This window comes from Lagopus muta, chromosome 3, assembly GCF_023343835.1.
Source record: "Lagopus muta isolate bLagMut1 chromosome 3, bLagMut1 primary, whole genome shotgun sequence".
Lineage (NCBI taxonomy): Eukaryota > Metazoa > Chordata > Aves > Galliformes > Phasianidae > Lagopus > Lagopus muta.
The window spans coordinates 78,644,213-78,670,487 of NC_064435.1; the positions used below are offsets into that span (position 1 = coordinate 78,644,213).

Here is a 26,275-nt window from a genome sequence, read left to right on the forward strand (position 1 = left end):
TTATTCCAAAGGCATCTGACAACAAAGCTGTGAGCGAGTAAGGGTACAGGAAATGTAAGAAGTAATCTGTGAAAACATAAAAGAGTGACATATTTGATGAGGGAAAAAACTGAACAACACTTTCATCCCCATCTTGGGTTCAGAATGTCACAGGACATTCAAGGAATAAAGTAAATAGCTCACTTGAAGAATTCTTTTCACTGAACTTCAGTTTCTTCCTACTGGGTTAGAGTTAGAGTTGTTTGGTTTCTTTCGGTAAAATAGTGGGGGACAACTCTTTAAAAAGGTGTCATTAAGCACAGAAATAATTTTCCATTCACATATTATTATTGCAGTGTATGTACTGCCAGGTAACATTTAAATACATATATTAAAAATATCACACGTATTTGTATATTTATGTATGGATAAAGTGGAGGAAGGAGTTTAAAAGCGATTTCCTCTTTCTTCCCCATTTTTCACTTAGTATGTTTCCTGTAAATGAATTGCCTCTGCTCTGGGGATGTGCCTGCATGGGAGCCTCTGCAGTGTTCTATACGAGTGCTAGGTCCATACAGCAAAATCCATTAAAAGACCAGGGATAAAGGATGTAAGCATGTAATTAGTTTTATGAATGCAAATATTCCACTGACTTTCTGGGAGACTCCCTGCTCAAGATGGCAAATTCACTAAGCATGCATGTAAACCTTTTCAAGTTTCAGCTTTTTAACTATAAAACCCTTGGCATTTATGTAAATATGTATTGAGCACAATACATTTCAATCCCAGTGGAACTCTCTGCATGCTCACATGGTCATCCTAACTATTAATATCTTTATCCTTTCTTTGTAAGTGCTGTTCTCTTCAGAATTAACATGATAAATGAGTCACTTGCAAGAAATGCTAGAAGTTGGTTCTGGTGCATATTTCTTTTTCCCTTTCATCTTTGACCAGAATTAGGTATTCAATTAAGAAGTTTAATTACAGTACAAATATGGAGGGGTAGTGGAGCCTTTAAAAATGGAACATGAACAGTATCTCACACTTGGAATATGCCTGTTTTACTTGCATAGTATGTGCTAAAAGAAAGATTTGTATTTGAAAAAGTGGAAAGTGCCTCGTGACTCTTTTGTGTAGAAAAATTAGATGGTTCCTCTGTGTTATATATAGGTCACCAGTTGCATGGGGTTCAATTAGATCTTCATGGGTCTTTATAAAGCCAAAAGCCATATTTGTAACTGTTGAGTTGCAAGGAAAAGGATTTTCAACAATGTCTTCAAGGCAAGTACAGGAAAAGAAAGTAACCTAAACAACTGAGCTGGTAATCAAATATTCATCACAAAAGAAGGGGCAAGCAAGGAGTTCACTTTGGGTCAGGGATCTAAACAGCACAGATGCAGCTAAGCTTATTACAATAGGGTACTCAACTGTGAGTAGCAAACTGGGTTCTGAAACACGTTTAATTTTTCTTGAAAAATAAAATACACTGCACATTGTGGTCATGCAATCTTCTTAGGCTTAATTGTTTTTTGTGTGTATGAGCAAGGAAAATAAGATTTCCCTCCTATTACTGCTTTGAAATCCTTTGCTCATCCCTGTGCTGAGCCATGAAATACGTGTTTCTAAAATGTATTTTATATAACGGGGAGAAGTCCATCAGTTCTGTGTTTGCAGATATAGTTAAGAACCTGTTTTGGAGAGCTCCAAGGAATAAATTAAGAGACCATTAGAGGTCTTTATCAGTTATGCCAAGAAGCACCTTCCTGTATGACCGATTCCCTTGATCTTCCTGCAAAGAACTACCCTGCCTGAGGCAGAACAGACTGCCTCAATGTCTGTGTCATCCATCTGTGGCAAAAAGCTCTAAGGCCCGCATAAGGCTAGAGACCCGACCAAGTCAGTGCAGTCAGAGCATATGGCTATCAATCCGGCCAACTGCCATAGCTACAGTCCAGGTGACTCTGTACTCATTCATCACACTCACCTGGTGAGGCAGCCATTTGCACAAGTCCTCTGAAAGATCCAGTCATTCATGGCTTTAACTATGCAATTCAAGCCCTATATGTATATAACTGCTTTTATCTGAGAAATACCTTGCTTGAAAAATAGTATGTCTTGCAGAGCCAAGGTCCAACTGTAGATGAAGTTGAGTAGAAGAAGGACCAAAGAGATCAACAGCACCACAGACCAGAAGTTTGCAAAGGTCTTTTCATTCTTTCAGTATGATCTAAAGACCTGAGATAGAAAAAAAAAATAGCGTAATACTTCTTCAGCTTCAGATGTTGAGGAACTGTTTGTGATTAAACTCTGTTATTCGTTGTAGTATTGAACCTGCGTGCTAACCGTTTTGGAAAGGAATGAGACACCAAAAACTCCGGTATTAGCATCAAAAAAAGAAAATAAGGAAAAACAAACAAACAAACAAAAAAAAACCCACTGTTTGTGCCCTACACTAAAGTAGGATTGCGTTGGGAAGAGTAAATACTCTTTATAATTTTGCTGCTGAGGATCACAGTTTTGCACACTCTTTAAGAAAGGTTCCTCGTGGAACTGCATGACAGTGCAGAGTGGCCTTCAAATGAAAAAAGCTGTTTTCATAGACAACCTGTAATAATGCATATCCAGAGGAAAAGCATCCTCATGACCAGAATTCTTCTGCTATTACCTCACTACAGGTATGCCGTTAATTCTGTACGTTTATATATTCATATCTCAGTACTACCTTGATTGAGGGCTATTGGCCTTCATTGGCTGAATTTAATTGCAGGAGACAACTGGCAACATTAGTTTTCAAATCATGTTTGGGGCATTCACCTACAATATAATTCTCGTTGCCACAGGAAATGCTTCATCATGCTGTGTCACTACTTTTGTCATACAGAGAAAAATGTAACTAACTTGTACAAAAGATGTAGTTCTAAAAGTAAAACTCTAGATGGGATCTCAGCCAGTGTCTCTCTCTGCTTTCCCATCCAATGGCATAGTAAAGACAGTGATGAGTTCTCTCAACACATGGAGAGAGGCTGTGGGAAGCCTCTCCCCATCTTTATTCATCAGTATAACAATGGTTTTCAATAATGTCCCCTTACCTTGGTTGAGAAAATGTGCTCTTGACAACATATAAAGAACACGGTGTATGTACCTATTATGTGATAAGACCTTCAACTTCCTTTCTCCAGTGTAAAAATATTTTGGCCATCAGGAGATAAGGATTAGCAGGACAGAGAGAGGCAAGCACTCCATGTACTGTTGTTGGACTCCTTAGACTGTGAGCATCCAGTAAGAACCTTACCCCTGCCTCTCACACAGGCGCTGCCTTCTTCATGTAATGACAAATACACAGTTTGCTGAGGTCCTTCTATGCTTATATTACTTAGATAAATCCCTATTCTTTGCCTTTTCAAACAGTATTATATAGCTAATATCTAAACACCTAGCAGTTCTGTAAGTTGTTGTGCTTAAAAGAGATCTATCAAGTTCTGTGTTTATAATTTGTCTTTTCTTTGTTGCACCTAACCTTAGGTTTAAAACCTTTCAAGGTACAGACTTGTTAGTTGTTTGTTATGCTTCACAACTTGATTGGCTAGCAGCACTGTATAGTCATATTCCTTCAGGGCTTTATATTTGGAAACATCATTTTGTGTAGAAATCAATCTAAGACAGTTATTTTGAGTTTATTTTCCTTGAGGATATGTATTTCAGAATTAATCTGTCTCTTTCAGATTTCAGTGATCTTTTGAATTAAATTCTGATTTGCTAATTCAGCAGAAAGTAGAGATTTCTGAGGGTCGCAGGACTCCAGTTATACCAAGTTGGATGCTAGAATTTTTTCCAATGTTCTCCTCTCTGTTGAAAGCATTGTATTGTTTCAGCCATCACTTCAAAATACTATGGTAAAAATGTTTATAATACTTTTTCTGATATTTGACAGCTGTCTCCTGCTACTTTTTATTTCCAGGGGATAGAGCGATTAATTAACTATGGAACAGCAGTAAAATGAAATGTATGTTACTTTCTTAATCCTCCAAGCCTAATATGCCTTTCTTAATGAATCCATCTGTCTTGAAGAAAATTGAGAACAGAGTTCTGAAAAAGAGCAGCAACAACACTAGTCCCATAGAGGATGTATGGAGTATTTTGGAAGAGTAATTTGAGTGCAGTATCACATCATTAAACCCAGCAAAATGGTGAAGGAAAGGGTTGCTACAATCCATAGCCTGGACTGAGGTCACCGACTAATCTGACTTTATGACTACAAAAGATCCTAGACTGATGAGAAAGTGTCCTCTGATAGAGGTCAGCATTCCTCAGCCAAAACGGATCTTTCAGACTGGTGGAGGAAAAATGTGTTAGGACACATCACACAATAGCATGTGACCGTCAGCACTCTGAAACCTTTTGTGGGTTATAAAATGATTAACTGGCCATTCAAATTCTAGAAATGTTGCATTTGTAGCAGCAATCAGCTCCTCAGAGAGGAGGCAGCAGAGTGTGAAACCTGAATTCAAGCAGCAGGGAAGGTTTAAAGTATAATTAAAACCAGAAATAACTTGCAGCTGCTAGAAATGAAATTCAAGGTTGGTAATGCAGCAATGTATGTATTTAAGTAGACATGTTTGCATGCACGTGTGTGTAATGACAATGGCAGAGTTCTCAAACAACAACAAAAAAAAAACCTGTTGCAAAAAGTGTTTGCCAGATATTATAAATTTCCAGAGTGAGCAGTATTAAGTATTCTCTGAGGACTTCTGGTCATAAACATTTGTTAAGAGTATGCACTTAGCTCATGCCAGTCAACACTAAAAAGAAACACTACAACTAAGTTAGCAAAGTAGAGAACTCTTATTTACTGACTAAGTCCTGGTGATTCTTTTATCTGAGGTTCCAGTTCTGCAGCTTATATGGTAATACTCTTCACAGTTTCAGAATGCGTGCATCCCGTTATTATATTTTTATATTGAAGATTAAATATTTTATAGTATATTTGCCTATTGAAGAAATTCTTTTACCTTGGGAAAAATAAGATCCTGCTATGAATTTCCTTTAACTTTACAGGAGGCTGTGATTCTCAGAACCAGGATCTCTCTTGGACATTTCAAAGGACTACACACAAGACTTGCTTTCTTCTCAAGGGACCTAAGATACTGTGTTTTGACTTTTAAGTCAGCCCTAGTATACGGATGTGGACTTCAGGTAGAATGAGCAATGCAAAGAACTTGTTTGGACTTGGGGTCTCCTTGTACTTTTGGGGACTGATGGACCTAACTACAACTGTGCTGTCAGGAAGTGCCAGGCCCCTGACTGAAGGGCCAGAAGACAACCTGTCAGACAAGTTGCATCAGCGAATGAAGAGGAGCTGGGTGTGGAACCAGTTCTTTGTTCTGGAGGAATACACGGGAACGGATCCTCTCTACGTTGGGAAGGTAAGAGCTGCCCCATGAGGATGTCTGGTAGAGTACATGCATTTGTGCACATGCAGACCGTGGCAAAACATGGGAAGTTTCTCTAAATGCATTTTTATTCCCTTCTTTCTGGCAGAGAATCTATTCACATTAATTTCACTTCAGCTCCCAAGAGCTTTTCAGCAGTGTCACCTTTAGCCATGAAGAATTTCCTTTTCAAGGTGCTGTCAATATATTTGCCTATTTCAAAGAGATCCGCTGTAACCATCATCAACTGTAATTGAGGTAGTGTTAGAAAGTCTGCAGTGATCTTTCCAGGGACTTCTTCAATGTCAAGACAAAGCAAGGTTGTATTGACTCGGGAGGATTAGGAAGGAAAGGAAGTGTTTGTGATCATGCTTCTGTCTGTGATCAAGTCAGCTGGAAGATGAAATTCACAATCAAATGAAATAGCCAATATCTCTTGAAAACTGACATTTCAGTTTTTGTTTTCTGCAAATCTCTGAGGTCAGAGTATTTTCTTTCTTACCACAGCTTGACCCCAGGTTAATTATGTGGACTAGAGAGAAGTAGAAGGATAGAGTGACAGCTTATTAAATACAACAGTCCTATTTTCAGATCCCTTACACACTAAGAATATATACATCAGTACAAACATTTGTAAAATTGACTGCTATGCTCACCCTGTCTACCTGGCAGCATTTTGAATTCACTTTACTCCAGCTCCTTGAAGAACATGCTGATGGAAGTCAGGCCCGTAATGTCTGCCATCACAATCTACCTCACTATATCCATCCTCCTTAGTCTTCTTTCCCAACATTTGTAAAGACTCTGAACTATTTAAAGTATCGACCTGCTAATCAAAGTATTGACCAGCTATTCAAAGGCCTGTGGGCAGCACTAGGTTTGCATTCATTAAAACCGAGCTGACAGATCTGGGAAGAGTGGGGAGGGTTAGTGTAGTGAAGTGTTTGAACAATGCAAATAAGATTTTACATGTCTAGGTGATGAGCACAGCCTAAATATAGGTAGATATGACAAATTAAGTGAAGAAGTGATGCCAGAAAACAATTCCTTCAGATTTCATTGCTTTCCTTCCAAGCTATCTGTCTGCAAAAAAAAAAAAGAATCACAAATCCAAAGGCACATTTCGGACTTGCATTTATCGTTTTACAAATCCACAGAGTTAAACTGTGCCTTCAGTCATACCAGTATAAATCAAAATGAATGCACTGGCTTCAAAGGACCTCCTTCCAATTTATCCTTGTGTGACTGACAGCAAGGTGTGCTCTCCTTCCTTCCTCCCATAGCAGTGGAATTACCAGTGATTGCCATCAAATGAGACAACATTTGTCTTCATTCATCTCTGTGCCTAACTTTTCAGCTCTTGAGATCCCTATTGATTAAGGAAATTCTTATTTTCATGCAACTTATAACTTTGGAACGATGACCAAACACATTATTTTGCATACTCAATTTCACCTGAAATGAATCCAGATTTGCATTGTAAGCTGAATTTTAGCTACAAGCAGTACTGGAAGTACTCAACTCCTCTTTGCTTTAGAATTCTGGTATTAGGAGCACAAAAACATGGAACATGCAGCAGTTCTCTTGAGCTTGTTCCCACTCAGTTCTACTGAATGGGGATAGCAGCAGTGGCATTTCATGGTCTGTGTTCACTACATAAACAGCCAAGCTTCCATGAGTGAGCTCTTTTCTACACCATGGTTGGGTCGCAATAGGGGCGAGCTAGGGCTAATTAGCCCTCAGGGTTAACAGGGCCAATTAGCCTTATGCACTGACAACCTGCTGGCTAGCTTGTTCCAACAGCCTTCTGAGTCTGTTTCGTGTACACCAACCATCATGGAATTGTGCTGCCAAAATGTCCTTCGGGATCCAAAATCTCATCCTCTCCCATCCCTAAACCAAGCTCAGAGCAGTGGGGTGAGCGCTGCAGCAGCTGCCAGGAGGGAAGGGCCTCCCCTCTCTTCAAACAGCTGAAGACGCAGACCCTTGGAAGGAGCTGCAGCCTACCACAATCCATCACCACGCCTGCACCTGAGGGATCCGTAGGAAAGGGGTCAGCAGGGAAGAGGCTGTGGGCTGAATTAATTGTTCTGGCAGGACAGAAATTTTTCATCCCGTATCACCCCAGGCAGGCTCAGAAATATCTCGTGCAGAGCTAGACGAAAACGGAGAAGGACTGCGGGCCTCAGTGCCAGCACCAGCCCTTGAAACTGCCCTGGGTGCCTGCTGGACAAACAGAGCCTCCTCTGACCCCTACGACCCACAGCACCCTGCAACATCCTGCTTGCCAGGCCTTGCTTTCATCCGCCTGCTTTGCACAGACCCTGTGGCAGATGGAAACAGCGTACAGTGTTGGTCCAGATATATTTACTTCATGCTCTAAAGACATCTCATAAGGGAGGAGCTCCTCTGGTGCTCTTGTACAGCTGTTTCAGGCTAGCTACGTGCTGCTGAAGCAACCTCAAAATAGCTTGAGTCAAGCCCTGGGTACAGGCTTGCCTCATATGATTTTCAAGGCTGCTATAAAAAATGTACTTTCCTATGTACCTGTAAGTCATGGAGCAAAGTATCTATTGGGCAGGGAAATGAAAGGGAACTTCCTGAGGTGAAGTCAGTACAACTTTTGCTTTTCTCCAGTGCTCATTATTCTTATATAAAGTGTTTCAGCTCCAGAAGTTTCCATGTTGCAGATAAATATGAGGCTTGAGCTTTCTTATAGGTAACCACTGTTAGATAGTAGGACGAACTAGGGAAACTACAGTCCTTGCATGTGCTGCAGCAGGTACTTTCCACATTTGTCTGGCAAACTAAACTGCTTCAGTACTTGAACTGGAGACAGACTTCACTGCTTTGCAGTGTTGGAGCTTCCCTAAGTCCTATTTCAGAGAAAAGAGGCATTTGAACCACAGCAACTGAATGAGCGAATAAAATGCTTTCTTTCTACAGACCATCAATACATATTAACAAAGTGCTCTCATGCATCCTCACAAATTCCCCTGCAGGTGTTACCTCCCTGGAAGCAGAGATGGGGGAGCACATCACGGATAGAATCACAGCCATTCAGTGGGTCTGCGTGAGTCCTTCCCTGAGCTGCCCCCAGAAGCACCACTCTCTTGCATGTGCTCTTTGCCAGAAAATGTGCTGTTTAGGTGCAGGTACAGCCTCCTTAATCTTTGTACTGTCCTTATCAAAAGCAGCTCAGGTTGGCACAGGTAGCAATTTCTTTTATACAGAAGAGAAAGTACATTTAAATTGTTCCTACTTCTGAGCCAGCCACATGGCAGCACAATTTATTACACCACCCATTAAATAGAGCCAGCTTAAAGCTGGATCACCTTTCCAGTACAGTCACTTCTACATACACTCCACCATCATGATATTGGGTTTGTCACTGCAATGGTGTGAGCTTCAGTTTCTGTGGACACCTCATTCTTTCAGATTTATTAATCTGCATTTATTAAGTCTTTTTCTTTTTTCTTTTTCTTTTTTTTTTTTTCTTTTCTTTTTTTTTTTTTTTTTTTTGCTATGTCTTCAGGTTATATGAGAAGCTACAAATCTGCTGCTAGCATTTCTTATTGCCCAGTCTTAACTGAGACCTTGGTTGAGGCTTTTAACAAATCACAGTTAGACAGAGATCCTCTTGTACTCCTAAATTCTTATTAATGTGCCATGGTTGTTCCTTGTTTTTCTCCCTATATAAATGCTTTCATTCCAAACGAGGCTTTGAACAGAAGGGGTAATTTAACTCATCAGTTTTATTCAATATCTTATTCCAAGTCTTTACAACTTTTCAGAACATCCGCTATTTTAAAACATGCTCTTTTTCTTTTTCCTTTTTTTTTTTCTTTCTTTATCATTTGTCTTTTCCTTTGGCTTTGCCCTCACTGTGACTTTTTCTTTCCTTTGTCTTTTTTTTTTTTTTCTTATTAAATAATGACTTCTTGATATTCCAAAACATGTTTTCTTCCATCAGACCCAACTCTAAATTCCCCAGTCAGGTCTAACATCTGTAATTATCTGAGCAGCTGCACATACTTACCAGTGTGCTTATTCACTAAAACAAATGCCTAAGATGTAGCTTCTGAATCAATTTGAAAACCTACATAGGTCACTCTGAAAGTAATGCCTCCTATTTATTTCCATGCAAACTACAATGGATGCAGAGAGTAAAATAACGCTGTTTGATAGAGCAAATTCTTAGCTACAAAATATTATTTTTTCAGCATAGTCACCACTAACAGCTATTTCACCATTTTCACCAGCAATGAACAAACCTGCATGACATGCTTGTAAAAATCTGCACCAGTGTTGGTGAGCCACTGTTTAACACCTGCTATGAGGGCATTGCTTCTGAAACACACCACTCACCACCTCAGTGTGCTCACATCCACTGTTTGTTCTCCATAAACATGCAGCAGCCATCAGTGAATGTCACTGGGTGCCATTTTTTCCATATGGAGGAATTCAGTGACATACTTTTGTTTCATACACACTTCCATGTCAGATGCCATTTGGTCAGACTGCCCCTCTGATGCCATCTATCACACTGTGAAAGCATGTACTAGAATACTGGTGGGAAAGTTCAGCCTCTACTGCCATACCACCATCATCTGCCTCTGACCTCATGGGCCAACATCAGAAAATAGGAGGCATTACTTTGAGAGCAACTCTTGTATAACAGCTTCCTTCTTTTGGAAGTATGCTGTTTATGAGCGATGACAGTGATAATCCCTGAGCCATGAGTGTTTAGGGCAAATAATGACAACCACTGTTGTTTTTTAAATTAATCACAAAACGCTGTTTCCTGAAGATGTGCCAGTTTGCAATTCTGGCACCTGCGTGAGAAATAATACATACAGCAGTCATCTAAACGTAACTGTTTTGCCAATTTTTTCTGGGCTTGTTCTCCCTCCATTTAGCTGATGCATCACCTGAGAGCTGCCAGCATTCCTCCTAAGGCCCGATACAGATTTCTCAGATACAGCAGCCACTGCAGAGACCGTGAGCAAAATGATGAAATGAAGTATCAATTACCTGACAAGACAGTTGTCACAAGCACTTTAGAGCTTAGCTGTGGCAGATGGGTTCCTGCCTTTAGCAATCGTTGTCAGGGCATTTGTTAAAGGTCAACGTGCCACCTAAGTACTCGGATGACTGGGTGTTGGTTGGCTGGTTTGCTTTGTTTTATCTATTCTTTATTCATTTCCAAATACCATAATCACAATTCAAAACAACATTCACACCTCAGCTGTTCCTTTAAGTTCCTTTTGATTGTTGCACCTCCTAACACCACCCTGTTGGTTAGGACTGAAACAGTTCTATATTCTCTAGGCACTGGTCAAGACTTTATGCTCTATTCCTCAAAACCATGGAAGTATGAGCATACTGTTAAGCACTCAGACAGTGAAGTTAAGTGTTCTGTTTGTCTTTTGATAGTCATTCCAGTATTTCAGAGGAACCAGGTGTTTAACAGAATGGTAGTCCCTGGGATGATTTGTTTCTGTTTCAGATGATAATTTGCACAGCATTTACTTTTCTTCTGTTCTGTAGCATTCCCAGCTATCTGTGGCTGCTCAGAACTAATTAGCAGTCATGCAATAAATCCATTTGCTAATTCTCTAGAATCTCTGGGATACCTCTCATCTATATATCCTACAACAGACACAATGAAACGTTCCTCATTGATTACCTTACCTACTGCTTGACAGTAATTCTTTCCTGAAGATGTAATGGTCCAGATGAATTTTTCTTGCTTTTCATGGGAAAATTTCAGGGGACTTTCTTTAGAAGACATCTGAATGATGGCACTCACTGAGTAGCTCTCCCATCCTCCTTTCTCCTTGGTTACAAAGAGATTTACTTCATCTGCCTGATATTATGCTACCCCCGCAGTATCTCTCTCCTCCATGAACAAGCATTGTCTATATTTTTGCTGACCTCTCCTTCTCTGGCAGTGAGTCTTTTTCAATGGCTACTGCAACCCGGCAAAGGATAATTCTTGTGCTAAACGAGATTTGAAAGAGGCACAGGGCCTGTTCCTTCACTGTAAAGTTCAGTAAGACCAAAATGCTCACATGCTCAGTGTCTTTTGGAAGCTACTTGCCCTGCTCATGCTCTAAGTCAGTCCTGTTCTTTTCTACAGCTCCACTCCGACATGGACAGAGGAGATGGTTCCATCAAATACATCCTCTCAGGAGAGGGAGCTGGCATCGTGTTTACAATTGATGATACCACGGGGGACATTCATGCTATTCAGAGACTGGACAGAGAAGAAAGGTCACAGTATACCCTGCGAGCACAGGCTCTGGACAGACGAACAGGCCGCCCGATGGAACCAGAGTCTGAGTTCATCATCAAAATCCAAGACATCAATGACAATGAGCCCAAGTTCCTGGATGGACCTTATGTGGCCTCTGTTCCAGAAATGTCACCTGTGGGTAAGGCAGATTTTGTGGTTAGAGACAGTCTCCAAAACATCAGTTCCTTGACTCTTTGGACTCTGTGTTTGCTCCTCATAAAAGCTGCAGGGCAGGAGATCTTCCTCAGGGGTGCCTGGGTGCTGCAGGAGGAATGTAGGCTTTGCACCACCATCAGATGGGCACCTCTGAAAGGAAAAATGTGAAAGGGAAATGGAGAGCTGAAGAAAGGTGTAATTTGAGCATGCTATCCGCAGACAACTAGCAGTAATGTAGTGCTGCTTCTCCCCTGCCCTCAGATGGTAGTATAAGTAATGACCATTAGACATCCACTACCAGCCAGGAAATTACGGTTACAGAAACCAATGCAAGTTCAAACTGAGAGCTGAAATGATGTCCAGAAGCCCTTGAAATTGCGTAGACACAATGACAATTTTTAGCAACTTTCCACCTTCTAATCCTGTATGCCTGCACTGAACGCTGTTCAGTCAATCCCGAAGATCCAGTACTGTTTGCTCTGCACTTCTAGAAAGTGAGATCATGCCAAAGACAGTCATTATTGCAGTGTAGCCAGAGGGCAAATAGCATCCTTCTTATCTACACATCAAGATAAACCATTATCCCATTATCATGTGACAATTCTAATAGTCACATTAAGTACTCTTTTTTACTGGATTTTTTTCTTTCTTTTGGAGAGGTATGTTCCTTTTTGGCTCAGTAGCACTATTTCTGAAATAATACCAAATAAATCACATCCTGAAGTTACAGATGTGTTCAACTCCTCATTCTTCAAGATAATGTTGGCATAAGGCTGGAAACAAGTACCAATTCAAAAATTCCTTTCAGAAATAATGTTACTTAATGTTAGCGGGTAGCTTGAATTCATGTTTATTTTGCAGTGTGTATCTAATAATACTGGATTTGTTTCTCACACAAAACATGATGTAGAAGGCTAAATGCATTCATAAAAGCATTGTCTGACATTTTAAGGAGTCAAAACATATATTTCAAACAGTTATGTCTCACCTTCTCCTTCTTCTTGATAAATTACATCACCTACATGCCATTATTAGCTTCAGAGGATGCAGACCTTGAAAACTGACTGAAGGAAGAGTATATGCATCTGTGCAGAGCCCAAAAGGTACTTTTGCAGGGTGTAATCTGTAGTCCATACAACGTAAATTGCAGGGCTACAGAGAGGTTATCTGAGAGATGCATCCCCTCATGCTCAGAATTTGTGAACAATTTCCATTCCTTAGTCAACATATAGCACCCATGGACCTCCTGCAGTAATCTGTGATTTATTCTATAGATGTTATTTGAGCTGATTTCAGATAACATTTTAAAGCAAGAAAGGGGGAAAAGAAACAAGTAGCATGTTACTAATAACTCCCTGCAAACCACCACGAAATGCTGTTAGGTCAGCAGTTCTGCACCCGTGCTCCATAGAGTTCTTACTCTTTTATATCTTCCTAAAGATGCTTAATGAATTTATGCCTATTAATTCCTTTAGTGCTATTGAAATACAAATGTGAGCAATAAATACAAACACCACCAGAACCAAATGTAGAGATTTTGTGTGGGAAAACTTGTCAAACATTTTGATATGAGCTGTGTACTTTTATCCCACACGGTCTTCGTAATTTATTTATTTATTTATTGTCAGGCACCTCTGTAATTCAGGTGACAGCAACAGATGCTGATGACCCAACCTATGGGAACAGCGCAAGAGTTGTGTACAGCATTCTCCAAGGACAGCCATATTTCTCTGTGGACTCTCGGACAGGTATGTTATTTCATTTGGGAATGAGCCAGTGTGAAAAATAAATGAAAAAAAAATTAAGAAGAAGAGGTACGTCGTGACTGGATGCAGAAACTGGACAGCACAGCAGTGTGAGGTGGTTAAAGCAAGAATGTGGTAATGAACTCCAGAAGAAGGACTCTGCAGCAATATGTTCATCTGAGTGACCATATTCTGCTGTTAAGGAACGGGGCTTGTTTGATGCTTTGTGAATATCTTGTTAGCTTCTATCACTGCAGTGATGTCTTCAGCAGATCTGGTAGGTAACCAGAACTGGAAAGAGCAAGTTGAAGCATGTAGTTATGTGGAGTAGTTTTACCTAAGGGTGTTCTTGTTAATAACCTTAAATTTATCTCCAAGACAATCTCTCTGTCTTGCTTGTTTTCTCTCTCTTTTTCTGTATATACCTAAGGATTATATCCAAAGGAGGAATCTGACAGGTTTTGACAGTTTCTAAAGGGCATCTGTAGTGCTAAGGTCAGAAACTCATAAGACGATAGTCTCTGCTGAGCCTTAGGGGACAAAGTAGGAAAAAAAAATCACTTTATAATCCATTACTGAAAGTTAGCAATTTCTGGTTAGCAGGTGTATTATCCAAAGACAACGTGCAAACCAGCTCTATGCTATTCAATTAAAGCAGTAACATTTGTTTTGTAATCAGGTTATCAAACATAGAAAAATAAGGGCATAATCATCATTTTTGTTAAGTACTGAATGATTTCTAGGAAAGCAAAGAGGTAACATTCTGCCTCAGATCCAGTATTGATTTAACAGCTGGAGTGCAACTTAGGCTGCAGAAAAGTCCTTTTAGTCCAAAACCATGTACTTGATTGCTTTTTAGCAGAAAAGATCCTCTTTCTCCATTTAGAAATTTCCCGGTCACTTAGACCTGGATCTCTAGACATGAGATCCAGAGCAACGTCTGCGCAACGTTCAGGGTGCACACACTTGTCGTCCAGACATTTGTCATCCAGAAACTATTTTTTCCACATCACAGGTACAGGACTCTAACCAATTTCTCCAATGCAAACCTGCCTGCAGGATTTGATAACCAACAAAATGTGATTGCCCGTCTCATGTTCTTCAAAAGCAGAGATAGAGCATAAGCAATCACCAGTTCCTTTGTAGTGATGCCTGATGATTAAAGCACCTAGGAGTGTGCACGCCATTTCAATGCACTCCTCTGCCAGCAGCCCTTGGGGTCCCTATCCCTCATCTCCCAACATGGCCTTGCTCAAGAACACTGCTCCTGCACTGTTCTGTCATTTACCTCATGTATTTTGCATTAACCTAGATGCAAAGCAATTCAAAGAAAGGCCAAGAGCCTCTGTCCTTTTTCACAGAATAACAGAATCACAGAATCTTAGGGATTGGAAGGGACCTCCAGAGATCAAGTCCAACCCTCCTGCCAAAGCAGGTTCCCTATAGCAGGTCACACAAGTAGGTGTCCAGACGGGTCTTGAATATATCCAGAGAAGGAGAATCCACAACCTCCCTGGGCAGCCTGTTCCAGTGAACAAAGTTTCCAGAGGACTTTCACAGCCTGTTCATGATCAAATTCCCCTAAAAGGTTAAAGATGTGGATTTAAATCCCATCAGGCAGTAGGCAAATGTCCCTGATTTTCTCACATCCTGTGAAACTATTTGGCTGTTATGGAACAGAAAGGACATCATCTCTGCTCTTTACTATTTTTTAAGAGCCATGTCCAAGTTGCTAAAAGCAATAGTGCCAGCACCTGATTTTGGAGAATCTGAGGATCTGAGTCCTTCCCATAACCACGGAGAAGGCTTAAGGTTCATCACCATCCTCAGCGTTCCTTGGCCAACCAATTGCATGCAGCAGCAGGAGGAGGTGCGTGGCCACTCCTCCAAAGATTACACAGCAAGGTTGTGTATCCAGGTGGAGGGGCCCTGTAGAACCTGTGTTTTACTTTTTTTGTAAAAACCAAACCAATTATGTGCTGGGCATTTCCAGAAAAGCCAAACCTTTTGGAGGAAGGGGGACCTGGGAGCTGGGAGCAGAGGGCATGTGTGAATCTGAATGGCTTTGAGGGTTGGTGTGCTGGACCACAGACCACAAATGCAAGTGCTGATGTCTTCTTTAGATTTAGCTCACTCTCTCTCAAGGACAAGACAGGAGGAGGAATTCTCAGCAAAATATTTGCTTGTAGAGAAAATACATTCCAACATGCTATGCATTTTCATCTTGTTTCTATTACTGAGGAGTTGAGGAGTTGCTCAACTTTGCAGGATGAGACTCTTAAGAACTCCAGGCAGCAAAATTAAAATAGTGCACTGTGAATTGCCCGGTCCTGGTCGCTATTTCTTTCCTTTTACATTCAGTGATAATTGCCAATGCAATATCTTTTTACTGCATTTTTATTAAACCCATACATTGCTCGCCTGCTAAAAATAAAGACTAAAGGAGATCACTGCAGCTGGCAGTGCCCTGATGCAAGCACCCTGCACGCTGCTCCATGCAGACAGGGTGGGTGCCTGGGGCTGAGGGGGCCGTGTGGAGGGACACCCTGAATGTGTTCCAGAGTGCAGCCATGGCTTTGGGTGCCGCAGTGTCCGGCAACGCGTCCTGCCCCAGTCGGCTGCTTGCAACCTTCATAAGAGAAGAGCTGCTGCCACCTCACGTCCGCTCGCAGTAGTGTCACCCGAGGAGGGCGACGGCCAACCTCCCCTCCCTACTCCCCCCCGCCTTCCCATAGAATTAAGGACATTTCAGTAGGAAAAGACCTTCAAGGTCAAACTATAGTTGCCCCAGGCCTAGGTGTCTACTGGACTTCAGTCAGCTCATCCCAAGGACTCTGTGCAGGAGGACAGCCTGGAAACCTCTGTATTTTTTCTCTGATCCCATTACTTCTACCTTTTATGCAGTGTTTTTTTAGCCTGAGTACAGCCATAATTCAGCATAGCGCGCTGTGTTCCCACAGTCCTTATCCAGCTGCTGTGGAAGGCAGCGCTTTAATTTTGAATGGACAGCCTGCCCCACATCTGATGCGTTTTAACCGGGCTCCTTTAAAATTCATGCCTTCTGTTGACCTAGATTTAATTTGGGTGAGTTTTACTGTGCCAACAAAGGTGAGACTGAGTGCAGAGTCTTGTCTGATGCTTTGTGTAGGGAGCACACTGCAGAAGCAGGACCACCCTGCCTCATTTGTGCACTAACTGCTGTCTCCTTTGTTCCCCAAACCACTTCCCCTTTCAATCTCACAGGCTTAATTAGGACAGCTCTGATGAACATGGACAGAGAAGCAAAAGAGTATTACGAAGTGATTGTCCAGGCCAAGGATATGGGTGGACAGCTGGGAGGATTAGCTGGAACAACCACAGTCAACATCACGCTCTCTGATGTCAATGACAACCCACCCAGATTTCCACAGAGTGAGTATCCACCCTGTCAAGATGGCAAAAAGGGCAGCGCCGCATGACTGCTGTCTGGTCCCATTCCAGCTATTTGCAAACTTGGTGTGGTAATAACGAGAGATGAGCATGATTTCAGATCAAAGGAGGAACTTTCCTTCAGAAAAATACCAAAACGAAGCCTCCAATAGTTTGTCTTTCAGTAAAGGTTCCTGTCTGCCAAAATCATCAAAAGCAACCTGCTTTTCACAGGGTAGAAAATTAATTTACAGGACAACATTTAAAGAATAAAGGAGAGCTATTCCAAGGCTGCTCATGGCCGTTGCCTTTGGCTGCTAATAGCTGCCCTGGTTCTCTCTTAGTCCTATCTCCAAAAGGCTGTCTGTCAGATCAGGGCCATGTGGCAGTTCTGGAAGCTGGAATATAATTCATTCAACACCGCAGCCAGGCCACTGCAGGGAGCGTCTGGTTGCTGAGCTGTTGGCGTCACACAGGCTGTCCCACAGGCTGTTCTCTAGTAAAGATTCCCTTAAACCTCAGCAGTATACAGCTAAACGATAAGCAACGCAACAGCAACAGTCAATGGAATCTGAAAACAGATACCTCCACTCTTAGCTTCATCTTTACAAAGTCTTAAAGCAAGATTTGAATTTTTTTGCTCTTTTGTGTGTGTGTGTGTGTTAATTATTCTAGGTCAAATTTACCTACTATATTGCATTTAAAAATCAGACATAAAAATTCAGATCTGTTTGTACTAAATCTTCCAAAGGACCTACGATACATTTCTATTTTTTAAAAAAAGTCCATTTTCTAGTGGAATAGATCAGTTCTCAAGCTATTTCAGTTTTGCCGTTTTTCTTATCTGGATGAGGAACAAAAGCTCCTGCAGTTCTTTTTGTTGCTCTGCTTCTTCTCCATCTGTTTCTGCATGTGGCATTGATATATCAAAACACTCCACAAAGACTAGCAAGAAGCATCAACTTCTACTTCCCTTCTCCTTTGAGAACAACTTACTGAACACATCATCACCAATCCTGTTTGGAAAATGGCATGAATTGTAACTTTGATATCAAAGCCTAGATTAAGGAAAATGAGAACAAATCAAACCCTACCCTTGGTGTTAGTCTGCCTTGTAAAGCACAATAATTGGACAGAGAAAGTGCAGCGAGGATGGTTTGGACATGAAGTAGGATGGCAGGACGGTATTTTATAAAAAGCATTTATATTTTTAAAACATGTAGTTTTAAAATGCATACTTTTAAAATCGCAGTTATTTCTTTAGCTGCTAAGCAAATCAGTGATGTGCTAAATGTGCTCAAGGCCAGGTTTGTAGAGAGAGGCAGTACATTTGAGTAGAGCAACTGTTAAATTTGGGAGAAGGAACAGTCAAGCTTCTGAGCTCTCAAAGCACTGCACAAGTTTGTGCAGACTTGGTGAAGGATCCGTGGTGCTCAGCATTTGTGTGCTTGTTCCAGTTGTATGTCTTTCCCACTATGTTTCATATCCTGCTATAGATAATAGCTGCACCACCACCTGTGCTAATTGCTCAATTTTTCCATCTGAAGTTCCTGTTTTTGATTTTATTGCTATTTTGAACAGAACCCTGTGAGCAAACCTGTTGGTAAGACAAACACCTGCATCAAACATTCCCTGGCAACTCAGTCTGGCTGTGGTCCGTTAAAGGAGATCACACTGTGCTGTGTCCACTCTGGGAAAGGTCGTATTGATTCCCATCAGACTAGGGGTATTATGGCCCATCTCGAGGCACCTTTTGAATTAGCATGCAGTTTCTGGCTCCTTTTCACAGCTTGTTGTTCTGTTTCTCCCTGCTTCTTGTGGCAGAGCACTACCAGATGAGTGTGCTGGAGTCTGCTCCTGTCAGCTCCACCGTGGGCCGCGTGGTTGCTAAAGACCTGGACGAAGGCATTAACGCAGAGATGAAGTACAGCCTCGTGGATGGAGATGGGCTGGATGTCTTTGATATTAATACCGATCCTAATTACCAAGTTGGCATCATAACTGTGAGAAAGGTAGTAAAGTTTCCTTTTTGTAGTAATTTATAGCTAGTGGTCCTGGTTACACTTTATGTGTGCAGTATTCCCCTATGCGTGTAGTAACTTGGCTCCCGTTGCGTGGCAGTAGCCCCTTTCCTGCTATAAAACAGCATTTCTTTAACATTCATTGCTAAAATATGAAAGCAGATCACATTCCTAGGAGCAGCCTTTCAAAAGCAGGGACAGTGCTAGCATAAACATGTCTTTTCCCACCAAAGGAATATTCAGATTCGCTATTTATCTATTTAAATATTCTCTGTAGCTTAATTATCCTACAATGCAAGAAATTAGATCAATATTTGCATTTGAACTATACACATTTTTCACTCCGGTGTCCCACAAACAATAATAAAGCATGCCTTAGAATTATTTATAAACCAATAAAACCAAGGCAGTGTTTTTTTTTTAATTGCTGCTTGAAGATCCATAAATGCTAATTAGGTTGGAAGAAGCTGTTTCTAAAATGGCAGCTGTGAAGCTGCTAGTGCTCGGTACCGCAGGCTATAGAGAACGGAGTAGACCTTTCTGCTTAGACTCCCTGCTACAGGATATTTATTCTACAATCTTACATAAGTGCAAGAAGTACTTCTAGGTTACGAAATTGTAACCATATTTCTGAGTAAGTGTATGTCTGGTGTACTAATAAGAGAATATATACTCCCTTTAAATAGCCTGGGACAAAAATGTATGCTAAAATGGAAGTACACCTGGGATTGATTTGACCCTGCAAGTCTCTGTGCCCTACAGCAAAGCATTTAAGCATGTATTTATGGTCACTTCTCTCCAACTCTTATTTATGTGCACTAAGCCCTAAAGTTAAGCGTGTGCTTAAATGCTTTGCTAGAACAAAATAACTGTTGAATAAAAACCTTACTGGAATTTTTCACTTATTTATTGATGAAATAAAGTAGTTTATGTGGAGTACATATGTCAATTAGTGTGACTTCGCTTATCCTAAATACAGCTTTACTAGATGTTAATTTGTACCAGAAGCAGTTATAAAAAGTTTATGACATCAATCATACTGGATATGTACCAACATCACACTGCTCAATCCATCCACTGTATATAAATGTCTCTAGAATGTGATCTATACCTGGCACTGTTTGAAATGTTGCAGTCATCAATAGCCAAACATTGGGAAGTCGTCCTTTGGAGCTATGCAACCAAAACCAAAAATTGTCATGCAATTGGTATTGTTAGAAAATAATATCACAGTAAGGGGAAAGAGGGAGAGAGAATTTCTAACACCAGAATGAATTCTTTGAAAAAAAAGGCATCTCTCCTCTCAGCTGTGTGCTCAGCAGGAGGCAGCCATCTTGCCCTCCTCACGCAGTCACGTTGGAAAGAGGTTAGAATGCATCCAAAGCAGAAGGTACATGGAAGGCTCAGAAGTCTAAGCCACAGCAATGAAGGAGGCCAAAGCAAACTGAGGTGGTCTGAGCCCAGAATGTGGTGGCCTGCCACAGCTTTAATTTTTCTTTTTTTTTGTTCCTAACTTGAGCACCCTAGGCAAATATTTCCTAACATAGTTGGATTTTATAGCTTTTAAGTCTTTCTGTGATTTGAGTGCTCTTTTTATAACAGCTTTTTGGTTTTTGTGCAGTGTTTCTCACATGGTCTTCTTCATGTGAGAATCCAGGAGATAGAATGGCCTCCTTCCTGATACACATTCAGGCAGCTTTGCATTGCGCACTTCTTGCCAGATGGACATTAACTATTGCTTGATTGTGTGAATATATTTATTGCTGTTTTACAATGCATTAATACACAATTGGTAGAGCATAATGACTCCATACTAATGGGTAATATATTTGTACATCTACTTGAATTCTTGCTGACAAGTGCTATGTCTGCCGTGTCCACTGATTCACCAGGAGAATTAAGTGCAGCAGAAGTAAGTTTTGGATCATCTGCTTGTGCCTCCATTTTCTTGTCCAGCTCCTTGCCCTATCTAGTCATATGTCTTCAAAGTGAAAGAGCTGAAAGGAAAAAACAAAGGTTTTGGATGTGAACAAGAATGGCCTTACTAGAGACTGAATGAACTGAGAGTGCATGGTATTCCACATACAGCATTCCAATTTGTACAAATGCAGCCACACGTTTTGAAAGCCATCCCTGTACCAAAAATGATATCCCACTAGGCAACCCTGAGAATGGGGACATTTCTTCCCTGGTACAAAGTCTGCCCTGCTTAGAAAGCCTGTGTTAAGTAGATCCAGTTGTGCTGGCTTTCAACATTAATGCTCCCTGAAATACAGAAATAAAGGGCTGTGATCATTTAATCCCTGTATGATTGCTTGTAACTCCTGACTAGTGCTTGGAAAAATATGATTGTGTCCTCTAAAAATTGCACTTAATCTGGTGAAAAAGTTCCATGCAGTCATTCTTGTCATGTTTTCTCTTGTTGGGATTGGTAAATTGCACATTAAATATGAAATTGTCCATTTAAATCCAAGCAGGTTTTAGAGAAGCTCCATTTAATTCAGGGATCTGTAAAAAGGAGCATAGAGGGAAATTAAAGATTTATTTATTGAAAATTTCAGTGTCAGAATCTATTATTTCCATACCCTGGATCCCCAAGTAAATAACTTTATCTAGAAAGGAAATCAAGTTCACGCAAGTACTAACAGATAAAACTCATCTCTTCTTATGCATGCTCTGGGACCTCCTCGTCATGACTGCCACCAGGGCCCATTTCTGAGGAACCAGCTCCTCACATCTTTGCCTGTTTTCAGGTGCTTCCAAACTACCTGTTTCTGCCTGATTTTTTTTTTCGTTTCTGTTTTTTTCCCAGACTAGAATGAAAATGTGAATCACAATACCAGGGTGGTGCAGCCACTCTTGTTTTCGTTATAGCAAGAAGAATGAAAGAATGCACATTTTAAAGTGACTGCAGTATGAATACATATTGCAAACTGACTTTTTTCAGTTCAACTGTCAAAAATAATTAAAAACAAGATGCAGGCATTGCCACTGCCAGTACAGCTGTCACTCAGCGCTCTGTTTCCACCTGCAAATATTAATCTTTATTACCCTTGTGAATAAAGCTCATTGTAGAGATTTATTATTTACAATAAGAATTAGCTTATGTGAGAGGGCATCTTCTGAAGATTAAAATATGGACTAAATCATGTGATGCAGCTAGCCTAATCATAGATACGATTTTTCTCATTAGCCTTTAAGCTTTGAGAGCAAGAAAAGCTACACCTTGAAAGTCGAAGGTGCCAACTCCCACCTGGAGATGCGCTTCCTGAACCTGGGTCCTTTCCGAGACACCACCACTGTCCACATCAGCGTGGAGGATGTGGATGAGCCTCCTGTTTTCGAGCCCAGTTTTTACTTTGTGGAGGTGCCTGAGGATGTGGAGATTGGGGCCACCATACAGATCATTTCTGCCAAGGATCCGGATGTGACCAACAATTCAATCAGGTCTGTATTTTCTTCTTGTGTCCCCCAGGAGTGTTTCCTGATACCTCTGGTTGATGGACTGGCAATGGGGCTGACGCAGGACAGGTGGGAGGGACTCTTTCTTTCCAGCCTGTTAAAGTCATCAGTGAGTTTAATCAAACAGGATCTCATACTACAAGGGGCCTGGTTACAACTGGCAAAGCAAAGCAGGAGCTCACCCTTGCTTTTTCTGTGGCACACATAGCTAGCATTGCCATGAACTGGTCAAGGCAAGCCCTGACAGCGTAAATTAAAAACAAACTCCAGACCTTTGTGCTTTTGCTGGCACAGTCTGACAACAAAACTGACAGCATTGCTGAGAATCTGCTGTAGGACTGAGGGGAAAGTAATGAGCTCACTTCTCTCTTCCCATTCTGTTTCATAACCATTGCTATTTGCAACCTGTCTTTGTCAACAGCTCAAGTGCACAGCATTTGGAGTAGTTTGAACGCATACTAATGAGCACACATGAGCCACTGAATTCTATAGTGTTTGGTCAAAGCTGCAGAGCTAAATGTACCTGTAAGGAGTTATGGAAGGCAAAAGGTGTATTTACAGCCCTAGGAGCTGCAGAGCTACAACTCAGAAAGGAGCCATAAGGGCAGCTTTGTGTGATAGCGGTACTGTTTTCCATGGTTGCTGCTGAACCAGCCCAATTTATCAGAGAAGACTGATTTTCTCAGAGGCCAACCCACATACTGGTTTTCACTGCCTGCAGAAGCTCCAGGTGTTTGCAAGTTACTAATCCCAGCAGGTCAGCTGCTCCTCTCACCTGCAAAGCGCTTTGGGTGCTGACCCTGAACCTGTGTTTGGATTCTGAGTAGTCTGCACTCAGCTATCTGTACTCAGTAACTGGGAAATACTGGAAAGAGTCATAGCACTGAGAGTCTTCAAAGAAAGGGAAGTCTATACGAGCAACTCCATGGGCTTCAGCTGAGAGATGCAAGCAGACACAAAGACTGTTTTTCTTGATGTGTTACTGCTGTAATTAAGTTTTTCATCTCTTCTACTTAATATACCCACTTTTTCTACCTACATTATAAAGCTATCCTACTTCTCATGACATTGTTTCAAATTATTGAGTAAAACTAAACTGCTATACTGTCTGCAGCACAGCTTCATTACCCTAAACTTTTTTTCTGCCTGCATCTATTTTGCTGATTGCAGTCTAGCATTATCCAGACACTGCAGCACAAACAGCTTTGTGCTAATCTGCTTTAAATAGTATAGAAATAATTCTGTGGAGTATTGGCAGTGTTCGTTGTTATTTCTAATAAGTTTTCTTTTAGTTTTCTTGAGAGCTTTCCAGTGGCTGCCTGTGATGAAAAAGCATTCTAGAAAGCATAGAAGGCATTGCCAAGGATATTTAAAAACACGTTACACACTGTAAAGATTCCTCTATAACTTTTTTCTGTCCCACCTTTCTTCTTTCTTTCCTTCCCGTCTTCCTCCCTTCCCACTTTCCTTTCTTTTTCTTTCCTTTTTCTTTTTTCCTCCACACCTTGTACATACAAATGTGAATGACTGAGATAAAGAAAAAAAAAAGAATAAGTACTATTTGAATACCACTAGCAATGCTAACTAAAATGCAAATGTCAAGTATTGCTTCTCCTACTCCGTGCCTCTAATGTGGTTTCCTCCATCCACACCAACTCTGTGTTTTATCAGTCTGGCTATGTTTTGGGCTTGCACAAATTTCACTTTGCACAGGGTAAAACAAAATAAGAGGATCCCAGATACCTACCTCATTACATAAGATGGAATATGTCTGAAATTAAAATGGAGACCTGACACGTCCTTTGGCCGTTTTGTCAATTACAGGAGTCAGGTCATATCTCAGCAGTGCTCTGGACCCCCACACTGTAAACTTCCAATTGCTAGAAGTACACCATGATTCGTTGTCAGGGAATTTAGGAAGATTACCTCCAGAGTACAATAGAAATGAGTATGTAGGAGCAGGCCTTGTTAACAAGGCAACATACATGCAGAATCCAGGCTAAGACTCCACCTGTGCTTCTTGACACCAGTGATTAATACTGCACCACTAATCACAAGGCCGTATTCAATTTCATATACTCATTGGCCTTAAACTGTCAGAGGGAAATTCTTTTTATAGTCTCATGCAAAAATAATTATTATAGCAAAATATAGCAACCCTCGTACATATTTCCCAAATAAATCAAATTCCTCAGAAATTTCTTTATTTATGAAGAGGTGGAAAGAATTGGAAGTGAAAGGGAAGCAAGCCTGCCTTTCCACCCTATTTCATTCTTCTGAAACAGCATAACCTAACAGTACTTTATATCCCAGCTTAATGCATCACTATATAAAGATCGGGCTGGCATTCTCATTCCAGTGAATGCACTTAGGCTGAAAGGAGAAAATTCAGACAGCAAGCCCTGCTCAGCATCTGTTATGACTAATGCTTTCAATTCCCATCAACTTGGAAGAAAGAACCAAGAGAGAAGAAGTCCAGGCTCTGTTCAAGTCTGTGGCATTTGCATAAACACATGGGTAGCTTTTGCCAGAGGATCTCTTACCATGTTAACATAATTAGCTAGGAAGGCGACTGGTACGAACTGGTGGTAAGAGTATTTGAAGCACATAATTGAGTATGTTACACACCCTGCAAACATGTCTTTGCCTCCAGTCTTCTCATCTGCTGAAGGAAAACTTGATGACTGATGGGAAAACCTGACATCACCCCTTGCAAGGACGTGGCTCTGTCAGTAGGGCAGTTCAGGGTTCAAATGGAGTTAATTCCACTGGAAGGAAGAGAGAATGTAAAAGCGAGAGCAAGGGAATGGTTCCTCCTCCTCAGCCCAAGTGCCCAGTGAGGGAGTTGGTGTGAAGTCATTTTCAAACAGCCTGAACTGTGCCCAAGGGAAAGGTATAATTATTTTGCTTAGAAAAAGAGCTTGCACTCCTCAATGACAGATTTTCTCTGTAAAGCAGATGTTCCCATACCGAGCTGTGTCTTGCTTTGAGGCTGCTTCCTCTAAATCTTCCTGTCCTCCATCTCCATCCCAGCAGTTCTCGCTGTTACGTGCCATTAGCCATGCGAACTACTCATTTTTCAAGTGTCTTTCTCTGTACCTATACAAGTCACTGGAGCACACAGCTGAGTTGTGGATTTGCTATATAGGATTCCTAGTATTCCCACTGCTGGAGTACTTTGTTGAACATAGAATCACAGAATCATTTGAGTTGGAAGGGACCTTTAAAGTCTATCCAGTCCAACTCCCCTGGAGTGAACAGGAACACCTACAGCGAGATCAGAGCTCCCTCCAGCCTGACCTAAATGTTTCTAGGGACAGGGCATCTACCACCTCTCTGGGCAACCTGTGTCCATTCTTATTGTAAGAAAAAAAACTTATTCCTGACATCCAATCTAAATTTCCTTTCTTCTAGTTTGAGATCACTGTCCTGTCACACAGCAGACCCTGCTAAAGAATCTGTCCCCTTCTTTCTTATAGCCCCATTTTAGACATTGAAAGGCTGCTATCATGTCTCACAGGAGTTACAAAATGCTTTCAATGTATACTCTTGCAGGTACTCGATTGACAGGAGCAGTGATCCGGGGAGGTTCTTCTATGTTGACATCACTTCAGGAGCACTGATGACTGCAAGACCTCTGGACCGGGAGGACGTTTCCTGGCACAACATCACAGTGCTGGCTATGGAGCTGAGTAAGGAGAATGCAGACTGTGCACAGATTGAAGAGATATAATAGACAAAGCAGGCTGAAAGACCAGGATTCAGCAATTCATAGGA

General features: G+C 41.1%; 1 protein-coding gene across 7 annotated transcripts in view; it reads left to right on the plus strand.

Moving 5' to 3' along the window:
• The window catches only part of CDH20 (cadherin 20), a 308,871-nt gene that overhangs the window by 268,816 nt on the left and 13,780 nt on the right, over positions 1–26,275 (plus strand). For all 7 annotated transcript variants that reach the window (XM_048939692.1, XM_048939691.1, XM_048939695.1 and 4 more), the window contains 7 exons: positions 5,035–5,402; positions 11,551–11,845; positions 13,491–13,610; positions 16,851–17,018; positions 18,840–19,027; positions 22,230–22,483; positions 26,054–26,190. In XM_048939692.1, coding sequence (XP_048795649.1) covers positions 5,160–5,402; positions 11,551–11,845; positions 13,491–13,610; positions 16,851–17,018; positions 18,840–19,027; positions 22,230–22,483; positions 26,054–26,190 — 1,405 coding nt within the window. In that variant the 5' untranslated portion in view covers positions 5,035–5,159. The remainder of the gene's footprint in view (positions 1–5,034; positions 5,403–11,550; positions 11,846–13,490; positions 13,611–16,850; positions 17,019–18,839; positions 19,028–22,229; positions 22,484–26,053; positions 26,191–26,275) is intronic.